The 15,489-nt window shown below is 47.0% G+C and overlaps 1 protein-coding gene across 10 annotated transcripts in view; it reads right to left on the bottom strand.

Moving 5' to 3' along the window:
* Positions 1-15,489, bottom strand: part of SHROOM3 (shroom family member 3) — a 154,846-nt gene that overhangs the window by 20,953 nt on the left and 118,404 nt on the right. For 7 of the 10 annotated variants that reach the window (XM_052812640.1, XM_052812631.1, XM_052812666.1 and 4 more), the window contains 2 exons: positions 12,524-12,652; positions 1,540-1,671 (listed from right to left, as the gene is read on the bottom strand). In XM_052812640.1, the coding sequence (XP_052668600.1) occupies positions 1,540-1,671; positions 12,524-12,652 (261 nt within the window). Of the gene's footprint in view, positions 1-1,539; positions 1,672-3,587; positions 3,934-12,523; positions 12,653-13,238; positions 13,942-15,489 lie in introns of those variants that run through there. The other 3 variants (XM_052812683.1, XM_052812709.1, XM_052812649.1) reach the window with 3 other exon arrangements.

The following is a 15,489-nucleotide window of genomic DNA, read 5'->3' as shown; positions in this document are numbered from 1 at the left end:
CTGGTTTACTCATTTAAATGCACCACTCTGTTTTAGTTTCAAATAACTATCTCCCTGGCAATTCCCAGCACAGCCCTGACCAGCTGGCCACTAGATGTTCCCCGTACTCCTCTTCAAGCACCCAGGAGACAGAGCTTCGCTGCCAAAGGCTCTGCCAGGACCTGTGGCTGGGAAGCAAAGCCCCTCGGTGGGAAATGAATATGCTACAGCATGATCTGTGCTGAAGGCCAGAGATGAACATACATTTCTTCTGCAACCATCTCCTCACTTCTTTTAATGCTCTCTTTCCTTTTCCCTCCCCTCTGCCAAGGCTCAGTCTCGCCTGTAGAAGAAATGATGTTTAAATCCCAGTGGCTATAAGCAGAGTTTCCTGCTCCTGAAACCCTTCTGCCTTTCCAGGGAAAATCCTCCAAGGGCAGACTTTAAACTTGGCCCCCTCAAAGCCTACCACCAAGTACCTTTTGGGGCTGCTCAAGGTAGCTGAGGGGTACGTCTCCTCTCTGTACTCTCCACACTGTGTGGCCTCACAGAAACAGCCCCAGCTCGCTCGGATCTTATCACTGCTTCCGATCTGCCTCGGCCATGGTGCATGGCCAAAACCAGAGGTGCCTCATACCACCTTCTTTTAACAGCCATACTAGTTTAGTCTTTTGGGGACTGATAAACCACTGCCCTAACTTCTTAGAGAAACAGCCATGCACATACAGTTATGATAAAGCTGACCCCTGCAGAAAGCGATTGCCAAAACCAAGAAATCCCTTGCTGAACTTCTCACCCTGGGAGTGTCGTGGGTGATGCACTACTTATGGCTGCTCCTGAGAGCGGCTCAGTTATGCTGACAGGCACGGTTGCCCTGCTACCTACATACTTTTCTTCTTTTTTTTAAATAGGCTAACTTTGACTTCGGATTTCTTTTCTTTGGCTGGGGAAACAACCATGCTGCGTTTCTACATGGGGGCAGTCTGCAGGATGCAGAGCAGGACTCCAGCTCCTGCATCCGGATCCACAGAGAGCTGCATTAACGTCCTGACAGTGGGCTCCCATCTTAGCGGGAAGGGGGATTTCTAAAGCAATTCATTTCCTAGCTGTTAATCAACTCACAGAGCACTTAAAGGAGGAAAACACGGCCACTTTACCTGGGTAACCAAGCAGGAACCGAAGCCTTCCTAACTCTAATCCTAACCCTGGCTGTTTGTAAACCTGTCCAGCTGTATGGAGGTGACTGGTAACATTTTTCTATCACATCTTTTGTCCCCTTTCTCCACTCCTGCGCTCTACATTTAGGCCCTGATCTTGTACTCAGTACCATCAAGACACATCCTTGGGCATGAGGCAGAGCCTCCCTGAAGCCAGCATGACACTGGAAACAAGGAAGGACATAGGACAGGGGGACTAGGTTAGAGGCACGCTAGCTTGGGGGCCTGATTTCTACAACCATGAGAGAGATATGAAAACAGGGCAAATGATACTAAATTAAAAATGCACACTGCTTTACATCTCTGCCTACGCAGCACAGGACCACAGCTGTGTAGCGCTTACCTGGAGTGGTAGGACTGGTGCCAGGGGGTGCCAAGCGTACCCTGAGATATTTGCATCATGCTGGGATCGGGTTGGTTCTCCACAAGTTTGGTTGAATGCCAGGAGTGAGGTCGGCCTGGAGTTTCGCTCCGCCTAGGTAAAAGCAGAAGGATTTTGCACATCAGCAACAGGCCAGCTCTTCCAAGGAAGGTGAAAGTGAAGTAACACCAACGGCCACATTTAAAATTGCTCGTGCTCACTTCTGTTTCACTGCTATGTTCTTGTCTCTTCCAAGCGAACCAAGCAGTAGTCACGCACCGTTCCCGACAATCACACGACATCCTCCCCTCATAGTTGCAAGGCAACAGGCATGGGCAGACAAGGGGGTTGTCACTGAATGTGGAGGGTCTTCCTCCGTACCTCCCAGCCAGAAGCCTTACCCCTTGGGAATGAGCCCGGGGGCCCATTCACAGGGATCAGTTTGCAGGCTGGGCTGCGTGTGGACTCCCACACGATGCACCAAGCAGGGTGGCTGCATGTGATTCTTACGGATGCTGAAGGAGCGCGTTTCTCAAAAGGTTCCCTTCGTTTTGAAGTGACGGCTGGCAAAGTCATCTAAAGAATCAAATACCATGAGGGGGTGGAAGCCTGCACAATGCTGTTTTGATCTCTCCTCAGCGCTGGTAAAAATGCAGGAAGAGACGTGACAACCAAGTGCCAGCAGTGTGCGTCCTTCGCATCCCCGAGGGCCTTGCAGCCGGCCAGCTGTCCCCCTGCAGCATGTGAGCCTGGGTGCGTCCCCGGGCACGGCACGGTTGGCCTTCGGTTGCTTCAGTCACCAGCGCTAAGGAAGGCCTCCATCAGCTCTTAGGAGAAAAAAAACACCGACAACCTTATTTAAAGCACATAATGGCGCAATGGAAAGTTAAACCAGGGGATTAGCGATCAAGTACCCTGAACATGCCACACAGACTCTCCTTCGTCCCAGCCTTTGGGCTTGTCCTTAATCCTCCCTCTGCTTTCCATGGGGGATCTCTCCCCCTGCCCTAGCACTCATCTCCACGGTTTCTAACTCCTCCTGTGGGAACGAAGAGCAGCACTGGACCTGTGTACAACTGAAGTCCCAAATGTGACAGCCTGCAGGACAACTTTGACTACCTATAAAGCATAAATGCAAGATATGATGCATCCTTGTCTCGCTGAAAATTTCACAGTACAGCATGTCCTGAATAAGTCAGTAAATAGACTAAAATGCCCTCTGCAGATGTAAACCAGACACCAAAAAAGGACTCTCCTAGTACCGCCTAAGATAATGAAAAGAAACGATACAGGAAAATGTACAAAGTAAAAAATGATTGTTAGGGTCAGATCCTTTACTAACACAAGTTAACATTGGCACTGGCTGATGTCCTACGACATGGAAAAGCATTGGCAGAAAGTGAGAGGTAGAACCATTTCGCCAGTAGTTTTTCCATACAGATTTCAGCAGCACACGTCATTCTCTCATCATCAGCTAAAAGAAGAAAGAAAAAGGGACATTCTTTTCCTTTTAACATTTGTTGTGACAGGATTGTCTTAAGGAAAGCTGAACTGGAGGTTTACAGAGAGCGAGCTGAACTGAGCACCATTTTACCATTACACGTGTAGGTGTGTTTAAAACAGAGCTCTTTTGTTAAGCTCCTTGCCCAGAGAAATAAGGAAGCTGAACGCTGCCGGATGGGAAGTTGACAAAAGTGGTCATTAAGAATAACCCACATTCTTGCCTTTTCCATTGCAGAGATTTAAAGACTCTCTTTGTACTTTCGAGTAGTACGAGCCCCCAGTATTATTTTTTTGCTTGGGAAAGCACACTGAATGATCACAAGCAAAGCACGTTACCCCTTGATTTGATCAGTAAAAAGCTGCAAGGGAGCTGTGTTGCCAATCTTCTGAGCCACAGGTATTTTAAGCCCCTTTGTTTGACACCCTTGTAATAATACAACACATGGACAGCGAAGCTATGAATTTAAGCCAGAAGACATGCCGTACCAGCTCAGTGCGGGATAACCTTGCATTGTTTCCACACCTACCTGATCCTGGAAACATGGATTAAGGGTAACCGAATCTTAGCCGAGCTTAAGCCAGGAAAGGAAGCGCTGCGGTACACATGATCTCCAGCTCATGTTGCAGACTCACGCAGGTGATCTCCAAGGAGGCGGCAGAATGGAAGTATGGAGGGTGTCTGCACACACATGTGCACCAAAAGGCAGAGAACAGGGGGCCTCATCCATTCACTACTGAATCAACCGAAAGACTTTCCTTGAGACAGAGCTCTGAGGTTGTAAAAGAAAGGCACAATCAATGCTGCCGGTGCCGGTGTGTGGGCGTTCAGGGAACACCAAAAAGTTCCCAGCTTCAGCCTTCTGTAACACCTGAAAATAGCACCTTGCTTCACTCTACTTCCTTAAGCTTAGTTTATAATCATTATTGCCTAATTAGGGAAGAGGACCAGAAGGGGACTGCAATATGACAGTAAGCACCACAGTGTCTAAAGGAGAACAGCTATCTCCCATTACAGACGGAGCTGGTGCTGAACATGGTTAATCTGCCAGTTTTGCGACAGCTTTTGGTTACGCTTGCTTTAACGCAGAGCACAACTTACAGGAAGCAATAAAAACCAGTGCAAGATTAAACTCTTTTTGGCAAGTGGGGCAGAACTGTTTTTGTAAGGCCCACAACGTCAGATCCTGATTCATCCCAGACAAACTGGCTGAGCGATAAAACTTGCAAATGCAGCAGCTAATTCTGGACTTGAGTGAAGACAAATAAATCATTAGATCTTTAACTGGTATAAATTAGGTGTAGCTTAGTTGCCTTCAACAAAACCAGGAGCAACAGCTGACACTTTGTTCCAGGAGGCTGTAGCATTTAAAAACGCAGAACTGTAATAATAATAACAACAACAACAATAACAACAACAAAATGACCTCACTCCCTTAGCCTTTATACTAGTTCCTCAAGGGCTGCACTTGTACCATACTTGCAAAAGCATCTGGACAATCTTATTACTAAAAAATTCTCCACTTCAGATAATGGAGAAAGTGATCCCTCTGTTGTAAATGCCAAGGCTGAAAAAGAGACTCCCCGTTCCTCATGGACACCCCCAGTGATCAGATAACCTGGGCATCCAGGTCGGATTGGCATCATGACAAATGCCTTGGAGCGAAGATACCCAGAGAAGTCAGTGGACCTTGATGCAACGCTGGCATCTAAATAGGCTCCACGGCAGCTGTAACACTGATTACATACCAGATACTGCCAAATTCACACCGTAAATTGGAAAACCAAAGGGAAAAGAATAGTCTTTAATCTTGTCCAGCTGCTGTTATCTGGGTGCTACTTGTTGCTATACTAGTCACAGCATTTTCAGACAGAAACGTGACCGGCACATTAGCAGTCTCCTCTAACACAGTCTGGCAAAGGCTTGATGCAGTCTGGCCTGCAAGGACCATGCTGACATTTCTGAGGCCCTTTACCATTCATAGCTCTGTAGCTCTCTCTTATTAGGAAATGCTGAGCATGTTCTTCTCTGTAATGTCTGTAGATTATTTTTATGCTTTGTATGCAAAACAGTAATGGGACTTTATAAAGATACCTTGGCACTAACTCTACAAATGAATCAGCATCTAAAGAACAACCATCTGAAGCTTTCTTCACAGGATAACTTAAAGGTTGATTTATCTTTTTCCCAAGGTTACAAACTAAAACCATACAGAACAATGTATTCAGTCTAATTTCTGTTCTTTACATAGTGTTCCTCACCGATGCCACAGTACATGCACAACCAGAGAGAGCACTTTGCAATTCAAATGTACTCCAGCCCAGTGTCCTCCAAGAGCGCACAGATACTTCTGTATAAAAAGGCCCGTCTTTAACCAAAGCAAACAACCTAGCTTCTTTAAATTGCCATTTTCATTTTTTCTACATTTGCCTAGAAAAGTTTCCCTTTTCCTAAACCTCAAAGTGGAGCAGTTTGGGGGGGGGGAGAGAGAAAAGAAAAGGAAAAGGAAAAGGAAAAGGAAAAGGAAAAGGAAAGAGGAAAAGAAAAGAAAAGAAAAGAAAAGAGAAAAGAAAAGAAAAGAAAAGAAAGAAAAGAAAAGAAAAGAAAAGAAAAGAAAAGAAAAGAAAAGAAAAGAAAAGAAAAGAAAAGAAAAGAAAAGAAAAGAAAAGAAAAGAAAAGAAAAGAAAAGAAAAGAAAAGAAAAGAAAAGAAAAGAAAAGAAAGAAAAAGATGTTCAAATAACCCCTGCAGACTCACCTGCTCCAGGTTTCTGACAGCAAGGTCCAGGTTGCCAGCAGCCAGTGGCACACTTTGGCTGAGGCCGAACTGCACAGCAATATGGCAATACCGACCGCTGCTGCCGCGACAACAGAAACTGCAGGTGGATGACTGTCATTACGCCCAATTTATGGGACTGGTTTCTACGTTGGGATGAGAAGCAGGAAGGACAAAGTTCCCCCCCTCACATGCCATATCCTGGTCTTTCACGGAGCAGGATCCTGGGGCACATTATGGGATGTACTTGCTGTGCAGATTAGACATAGTGTGAGAGTATCGAAGGAAGCTGCTGAAGCTAGAAGAGAAGGATTTCACAAGGAAAGCACCTTCTCTTAGGAAACACAGACTGAATTTTATCCTTGCAGACAACAACAGGATGTAACTCAGCCTTTTAGAAAGCTAGTGAGTGAAAGCCAGGGAGGGGATGTTGTGGCCAATGAATTAGCAACTCAGAGTCACCAATGCCCCAATAAACTGATCTATTTCTACTGCAACACACCCACAGAGCTTGCGGGGAGTTGTTTCCATCAGTCTCACATCTGTCAAACACATCACCCAAGATGGCTGAATAGAGACCTTTTGCGAACGATTCTTCTTCTACCACTGACCTTGTGCTCATTTTTCCTCTGTCCCAGCAAGCTTCAAAACCCTCCTCAGCAGAGACGGGGAACGCTGAAGACAAAGGCGGCAAAACCTTTCAAGAAAAGCATCTCTCCCCAAGGAGCAGAATCCACCTGCGGATCCGGGCAGGAGCAGTAGTCACTGGGACACATTCTCCATGACCTGCAGGGATGGTTTTGACTAGCTGCTGGTGTTAACATGCCCAAGAAAGATGGGTAGACATAGAGAAGAGACCTAAGGCCAAGAGGGTCACTCTGTGCCATCACAGACAACTGCAATCCCTGTGGATGTGCTTTCCCCCTGCAGTCGTGTGGCCCAGGTGGCTGTGTGGGAGGTTGCCGGAGCTGGAAGGGATAGCCATGGCCCGGCCCATTCATCTGGGGAGGTGGGAAGGGACGGGGTCCCTGCAGCGGAGACCCTCCTCCTATAGAAAAGAAGAAAGATTTGGACGCAAGTGCAAAGCTTGTGCCTCTCGGATCTGATCCCAGGCACTGAGTCACAAAAGAGAAAGCCGAGAAGGCAGCTGCCCATCCTTACCAGGTCATCCTCACAGTAATTAAGATTTCAAGCTAGTGATACTTCTAAACTAACAAAAAGTATGTGGCAGAGGAAGCATGTCCTGAGCCATACCCCGCTGCACATTGCAGTAGGCTCTTTCTATACGGAGAGATCTTGATCATAGCAATTCATGTGTACCCTCCCAGGGCGACTGTGTAACTGCATCAACAGAAAGCATAAACAACGATCTGAATTTTCACCGGTGCGGACCTGTCTCCAAGATGGCCACATCTAAAAGGAGTGCTAGCATAACAAGGATATATTCTACAGACATCCTAATGCGCTGCTGCAGTCCCTATGCCTAGCTATTAAGCAGGAGATGAAGGAAAAACTAAAGCACTCAGAAGCCTATTAGGATTTCGACAGAGCGAGGCCACAATCTACTCAAAGCAACGTCACTCTTAATTAAGGTTCAGTCATGGTTCTAAAAATAAGCATAACAGACGAGGCCAATTAGAAAGAAGTCGGACCATAATGGCGTCAGCTTGATGTGTCTTTCACTGAATCTGTCTTTTTAGGCTCACAGAGCCCTTCTGGTAAATCCTGGGGCAGGAGAGATCTAGAGTGAGCTCTGTCCCTTCACAATTTTGAATAAAAAGAAGGACAACTCATTAGAAAGACTTGAAGTATATGAAATGATATTTCATGTCACGGATCTTGGGCAAGAGCGTCTCCTCACCTATAAAGGAAAAGGAGAGTTGCACCCCCCACCCCTCTTTATGCTCAGATTAAAACTTTCTGTAAGTAAAAAACACACTGAAAAACCCCTCAGAACACTTAGGTGAAATGTGTGAATATTCTCATACCAGGACAGCACCTTCTTTTCCACAATATGTTAATCTCTGCAACTTCTAGCGGACAACTCCCCACCCAGAGAATCCCTTCAGAGTACCTCACAGTTTTTAGTATTCTCAGTCTTAAATAAAAAAAAGAAAAAACCTTGAGAAAAATACCCCAGCCAAGTTCAGAGCCCTACTCCAGACCAGTCCAGCCTCATTTCACTCTCCGTCCCCTTTCCCAGTGGTATAGGCAGATGTCGTGCCTGTGTGTTGTTTCCAGCTGACATGTCAGACGTTATTTGTTTTTTCCCTTTGACAAGCATCACTTGGGATGTCTGGGTTGCATCAGACCAGGCCCTGAGTGCCATGTCAGAACTGGGAGACAGGTACTGAGCTCCCTGAAGTCTCTCTGGAGTGAGGAAGCAGAGAATCAGAGGCTTCTGCTCAGATTTCCTACCATTACCATTGCCAAGTCTTCGAGAAAAACTCCCCACCGTACGACCGGAAAGAAAAGCCCTGTGTGAGAGCAGAGATGACAACCACGTATGTGGATGTACATAGGGATTTTTTCTACTGTTCTTCTCAACTCCACATGCAGGAAACAGCCTGTCTCTCTTCCTCCTCTTCTCTCCCTGACACCAAAAGCAGGCAGAGAAAAATGGTGCAAAAAGATTATTTTTTGGACGGGAATTACCAAGGGCACAATGTTCATCATACTGCCTCTGGTAAGGGACAAGGTGTGGATGGCTAAGGATGCATGAAAGCGTCAAGTACTACAGCAAAATTTCCCACAGTTTGCAGGAGACCCAAGATGGCTTTTCTTGAAAGAAACGCTCTCTGCCCCCGGCTGCAGAAGGAAGTGCTGGGATCACTCAGAGGTGATGGCAGCTGTGAGCAACGGTCGCTCCTTAGCTGAACTTAGGAACAGTCAAACATTGTAATTAATGATTATTGGTCTTGCATGTCACACCTCTGTGTTATCGCATTTCTTTGGTAACCCCCAGGCTGTCTTATCCAAGAAAGGGGCATTTATCCATTTTCCAGAAAAGGAAACAAAGGCCTCGAGAGGTGAACTGACTTACATAAAATCACCCAACAGGCCTACTGCAGAGTGCAGTGCTAGGAACTGGGCCGTGTGCTGCCGCTTCATTTTCCCTTTGCCCAAGCATATGTCTGACAGGCAATATTTAGATTGACAATTTTGCCCTACACAAAGAAAGGGTCCCACTGACATTCCCTGACACTAACCAGACAACGGCTTGAATAGGAATAGTGGGTTATTAGTGTGAGAGGTGATGTATACAAGCTTCATTCTTGTTGATTACTGGATTCAAGGACTTGTCCTACTGGGATCTCCTGACATCTTTCTTTTTTAAGGAAAGCATTACGCAGCAACATGATAAGTATGATTTAAATTGCAAAGTAAAGAGTATTTCAGATCTCTATTTTGAGAAGGTACCTGCCGCCAGGATAGTCCATCTGCACCGTTCACACAGGACTGCGGCTTAGACATGTGGAAGCCAAGATAGCCTTCTGCCTGGTACTTAGAGCATGTGTCAGCTAGAATGAGGAGCTGGTGAGCACTGGACCCTCTGCAACTTTCTTCTTGCTACAATTTTACTCTGTTTCCTTCTCTGAAAAAAGAAGAGGAAAGAACAGATACGGAAAAGCGACAGCTGACTGACTTACAGTCTTTGAGAAGGGCCCTATTATTTCCTGTCTTCTCCAGGCAATCACATCACCTCTCGGAGCACGGGCAGAAAATCTCAGCAGCCAGACCCTACAGTGGCTTCCCCTGCCTGTGGCTTTGCAGAAGTCACAGAGCTCCATTGATTTATCTGTATTGATGAATTGGCTCAACGGGTTTAATTCAAATAATTTTTCCTCATTCTTCTCCAGTCAGTAAATTAGTTAAAAAGACAGAAAACCAAGCATAGCTTAGATTCTTTCGCACCCTGATATCAAACACACAGCAACTTGCAACAGGAGAGACTCAGAAACAATGGAAGGAATGTGTTTTCCTAGTCTCGTTCAGTGCTTAGGAGGAACTCGGTGGCTGGCAGCAGAAACGCTGCCCTGTGAGCCTGATTACCCAAACGTAACACGGACAATGAGTCATGGCAGGTAACCAAGGGGATTTTCAGGGCAAGCGTTTCAGACAGTAGTTGGGTTCTCCTCTGATTCAGGCAACGCCAATAAACTCAACATCAAAATGCTAATGTAAAAATGACAAACGGCAGAGAAGAAGGTGGTCCTTTAGGTGCGGCGTGCTTAATGTATGTATGTATGTATGTATATACATGCATTTGCGGGGGGCGGGGGGGATCTGTTCACAAACAGACTGCTTGCTGAGACTTCCCTTGCTGGTCTTGCAAGGGAAAAAAAGGCAAAAGGTACCAAGGGGAGTTTAAACTTTTAGCTAGTCAGGTGAACTCATGATTTACTCCTAGCTGGGAATTCACTGTCCCACTGTTCCTGCAGGGAGTGGGTGGGACAGGTGGCCATCCTTGAGTATATCACTGGGATTTAGACCAGTGGGGCGAGTGCAATAGCAAATCTGCAGTGATCTAACATAATTCAAGCCACAGAATGGCTAATGAACCTGTCCTCTTCCTCAGGAAAACTTTTAATCACTTTGGTAATAAACATTTTTTGGGTGAAAGGCACCCCTGCATCTGGATTTCTAGAGCTAATTCCTCCCTCCTTCTCATCTCAGATTGCCCTTTACTGACAGGTAGAGCTGTAGTAACGTGGCTGCACTGGCTGGCAATACCACCCTGGCCTTGTTTATTTTGCACAGTGGAGGAAATGAGGCAAGCTTCAGTGAGCAATCCTTGAGTGTACACTCGGGAGGGTGAACTGCAGACTGGTGCTGTGCTGCTCCTTTCCATAGATGCTCAACTGCAACACCTGAGAAACTGGTCCTGAGCTCTGGATTTCCCCTTTGACTAAGGACATTCATTCATCACCCCAAATTTCAGAAACCGACCGGGACTGCCGACAGCCCGTTGCCTTCATTGCCCAGGGTGAGTCTGCGGAAAGTAAACAAGCAGGGGAATTGCAGCCGGTGCTACGGCCAAAGCGAAGGCTGCCGAGTCTGAAACACCCTCCCACACTCAAATTCTTATACATTAAAGCAACTTCCTGTTTGTAATCAAAGCTTCAGCCCGAGTTAAACTGAGATATGCAGACACAGCCTCCGACACTGCCAGAAAAGTAAAGCAAAACATTGGCTCCGCCTCCAAAGACAAATTAAACCAAGTGAAACACTAAAGTTTGGAGCTTCTGTGAAGATCTGCTACTAGATCAACAGGCAAGCGGGATTTACAGAGGGCATATGTTGAATAACTCATTGCTATAGGAAGGTGGTGGATGTATGGGAGCTCCTTTCCCAAATTCGCTGTGGGTCTCATACCTCAGGAACTGCAGAGTCCCACACCCCAGTCAGAGATAAATCCCTCCCTGATAAAACCAGCTTGAGGAGAGATTTCAGCCTCTAAAATCTGCTCCATCCGAGACAGATATAATTTATGGTACAAATCCTCACCTGGAGGAAAGCAACACAAATTTAGTGAGGTTACGCACATGAACACTGGCGGAAGAGCTGAGCTCTTTCTCCTCCTTTTGCAGCCACCCAGGCTGTGCAGGGTCAGCATCTGTAACCGTTTGCAGTGGCTAAAAGCTGGAGCAACTCCACTAAGGTCAGTGAGTTTGCTCCAGAAGTGCATCCTTGCTGATAAGATCAGAACGTGACTTCACATGTCACATTCCCTTCTCAGCCGCTCACTAACAGGCGCTGGGCCACACTTCCTCCAGCTATAGGAAATCAGTGTAGCTTCTTGACTTCAAGTCAAGGTCTGGCCTGAATGCAATGTTGCCAATAAAAGTCACTGCTTTGACTTCATGGTGCAAATCTCAGAAGACTGAGACACAAAAATCTATGAGGTCATCCAGATTACCATCTGACTGATGTAAGACACTCTTCTGATGCCAGCAAAAGCTCTGCCTGAGTAAATGCTGTAGGATTTAGTCCTAAACTGCATGGACAAAGGAAGGAGATCAGGCTCTGCCACAACACTGGCCGATCCAGAGCAATTCAGGAAACTGACTTCTGAAGACATTTAATGATTTAAAAATGCAGATAGGCACTCAGCAGCGTTGTCATGAATGCCAAACTACCACTGAAACTCACAGACTCGGAAGAAGCCAGGTCATTTTGGAAAGCCAGGCACCTAAAGCTGGGGAGCCACAGCAGGCTTACATCACTTCTGTGGAGATATTTTGATCCAGCATCTCTGATGACCTTTACGACCGCTGACAAAAGTTTTTGAGGAGAAAGGACACCTCTTCCCAGACTCCTTCTCAGTGAGTCACCCCCAGGCATATTGGCAGCCAAAGCAGTAACTATTTTATATGCAGCCCTATGTAGGTGTTACTGACATCCAGCAATGTTGATGCTTGACTCAAGGCCCAAAATGGTGAATTCATTTCCCTGGCACTGTGCTGAGGGCAAGAAACCCTTGGGAAAAGGTGGGCGTGAGGTTAAGGAACTGTCCTGGACCTCTTCCACTGCCTAACGCCGCAGACGCTGGGGATGCACGCTGCTCCACTCCAGCATTACTGCTGCCCTCGCTCCCGCAAGAGGGAAGTGGAGTTTGCCAGCCACTCTCGAGGAACAGCGGCCACAAAACACACACAGCAGATAGGGACACTGATACACGCATTCTAACCTGGTCTTCAGCCGTAACTTAACTCCTCCCGACCATGTGGTTTTGCTGGGCTGAAAGTCAGTGGTCACGCAGTTCAGACTGAGTGGGTTGGGAGACAGGTCGGTACATCCCTTTGCTGCATGTGTGTCCCTGTCAAAAGAAACCAAGGCCATGTAAACATCGACACACAAAAAACTCAGCCCTTGAATCCCAATTTAATAAGGATTTTAGGAAAGAAGGCAATACACAGACCCAGGGGGCAAAGCAGGGGCATCAGTCTAGTTTTTTTAAAAGTGCAAAGAAAATGTCACAGAAAGCCATGTGTATCCCTTCTCTATGTCGTTGCCCAGGCAGCCTATAAGAGTGAGATTTTGCTCTCCTTTATACCTAGGCAGTGCTCAGCCCCTGTGAGTGGCCCTCAACTGTTTTGGAGGAGCTGCACAATACCGCAGCACTGCTTCTCGGCACACGGGAGTGAGATCAGCTGCAGCATCCACGGCACAAAACTCATTATCCTACATCTGCATTTTGGGACTCTAAATCCCTAAGTGTGGAGTTCAGGGGTTCCACTGTGGGATATGCCCTTTCCACACGTAACCACCTTACGAGAGCTCAGGGAATGCTCTGAACACACAAGAGAAAAGCTAAGAGAAAGGTCCACGCAGTGAGAGCACGAAAGAGAAGCCTATCCCCCCCTCTGCTGATACTTCCACAAAGTTAGCAAACAAATATTTACCCTGCTTCATCACACGCATGCAGAAGTCACACAAACATCGTGTAACCATCACTTCAGCTCCTTCCTTCCCTGAGGCACAGGAGAGCGTGAAACAATCCAGTATTCCCACTTGCTCCCATTTTTAGCACTGAAACGCGGGAGAGATTTGAAATTTCTGCTTGCTCAAGGAACCCCCACGCTGAATAAAAGCGCGTCTGAAAGGACCCCCTCCGTGCCTCCCTCGGCCCGCAGCAGGCCGTGGCCCGAGGTGCGCTGTAATTGCCTCTTGTTGTGTGCTTAGCGGGCTGCAGGCTGAGCGCACATGCCGGCATCTGGGGCTTTGGATAGCTGAGATGGCTTGGATGCCATTCCGGTGAGAGGCCAGCCGTCTTTGTGTCCGGCTCTGTCCTCCCCCACGCTCCCTCCCCAAGCCCCCACGTGCCAGGCAGGAATGTTAAGCCTCACATTGCGGATGAGATATACCAGGGAAGCGCAGCAGCACTTTCACCTAGATTAGGGAAAGCGACTGGTCTGGAACGGCCTTTTTGCTCGCCCTGCTTATCTTCATCCAAATTTTACCCCAAATCCTGCCTTAGCTGCCTTTTCTTTCCATGTGCTAAACCCCGTTCTGCTTTGTCTCTGCCACCCCTCTCCTCCGAGACCATGTCAAGTCTCTCATCAAACTAGAAAGATCCCCCTCCCTGCTCCTGTACCAGCCTTGCTATATACCAGGAGCACAACCTCCTTTACTGCAGCCCTGTGAAGTGCCAGTACCGTTAACTGCTCCAATTCTCTTTGCTTACCAAGTTTACCATGAAAAATTACTAATTTTTAGAGGAGATTTCACTGCAAGATAGAGAAAGGCCAGAAGGCCTGCTACAGATAAGGATTTAAAAGATTGTACATAAACAATTTATATATACAAATAGGTATACAATTTCATAAGCAAAATGTATTTCCAGCTGTAGCGTTTAGAGGACAAAGTCCTCTGTTTAAGGCTTTGGATGGAAACACTGGCGAGATGGTCCCAGCCACAAAGAACTGCACTTCTGCCCCTACAACACTGCCCCTGAGAGATTTCTGTGATAAGGAGCCCCACAAAGCCCCTGGGAGCATTTAAGCACAGCTCAAATTCGTGGCGAGGCTGCTGCGTATCATGCTGAAGCCTAATGAGGTGTCTCGCTGACAGCGTCGTGGCAGGATCCCATTAGAGGGGAAAGGATCTCAGCAGAGGCACTTGTCTTAACTCCAGAGCAAATCCTGACCTCCCTACTCAGGCCTCATTTCCCACACAGGGAACTACCATCCCTTACACCTCCGCGGTTTGCTAATGGAGCCATGAAAAGAAGATACAGTTTACCTGACACTACCTTAGTTTAAAGGGGAGAAGAGGCCCTTGGCTGTGACCATACCTCAAATTCGGGGTAACCCTCGCATGAGTCAGAACCGGGGGGTCACCACTGGGGGCTGGCCTAGCAGCCTTATTTGCAGAAGTGCCAATGCCTGTGGCTCCTGCTGATTTTGAGGGGCAATGCAGGTGCTGAGCCCTTTTGGAAAAGGCATCTGGATGTCCCAAAGTGCTGCCAACTGCCACGGCGCTATAACTGTCATCACAACACCGAAACACATACAAAGTCAAGGCGATTTCTTTGAGACAATCCTCAGAGTGCTGTTTCAACCTGTTTGAAAGGAGATACTGACACAGTAGAAGATCTTTGCCATGTTCATAGGAGACGCCTTGAATCAGCAATGAACTTTCCTAACACACCTCCGGCAATGCTCAGTCATAACTTCCCTATTCATTTCATAAATAGCAGACTTTGGCTCTCCCAGGCTACACGATAGCTGTCCGTCTGCAGTGAGTAAAGCTGCTCATGTCTTCTCTCTGGTCAGCTATCTCCGAAGTAGCCAGTAACAATATTTAGGACTTGGAAATTGCCCCTGTGCCAAATACATTAAAAAGAGTAATCAGCAGCCTGAGAAACTGATATAAAGGAGTAAGTGCCTACAGTTTCCCAGTCAGCACAGCCTGGTGATCTTTCAGCACTTAGAGTCTTTTTTTTTTTTTTTTTAAGAACAGCTTTTAAAACATGTGAAGAAAGCAAGAGACAACACAGACTCTAAAACCTGCTGCAAGCAGAACTTTCTGAGTAAGTTACTTCCAAGCATTCCCACATAGATCCACACAGATCCGACCCTCACAATCGGCAGCTTCAAGCAGCGGGAGGGTAAGCAGCTTGGGTGTTCGCCCTCGCACAGTGAGAAACCCGTG

This window comes from Harpia harpyja, chromosome 2 (assembly GCF_026419915.1).
Source record: "Harpia harpyja isolate bHarHar1 chromosome 2, bHarHar1 primary haplotype, whole genome shotgun sequence".
Classification (NCBI taxonomy): domain Eukaryota; kingdom Metazoa; phylum Chordata; class Aves; order Accipitriformes; family Accipitridae; genus Harpia; species Harpia harpyja.
This window is presented reverse-complemented; position numbering and strand designations above follow the sequence as displayed.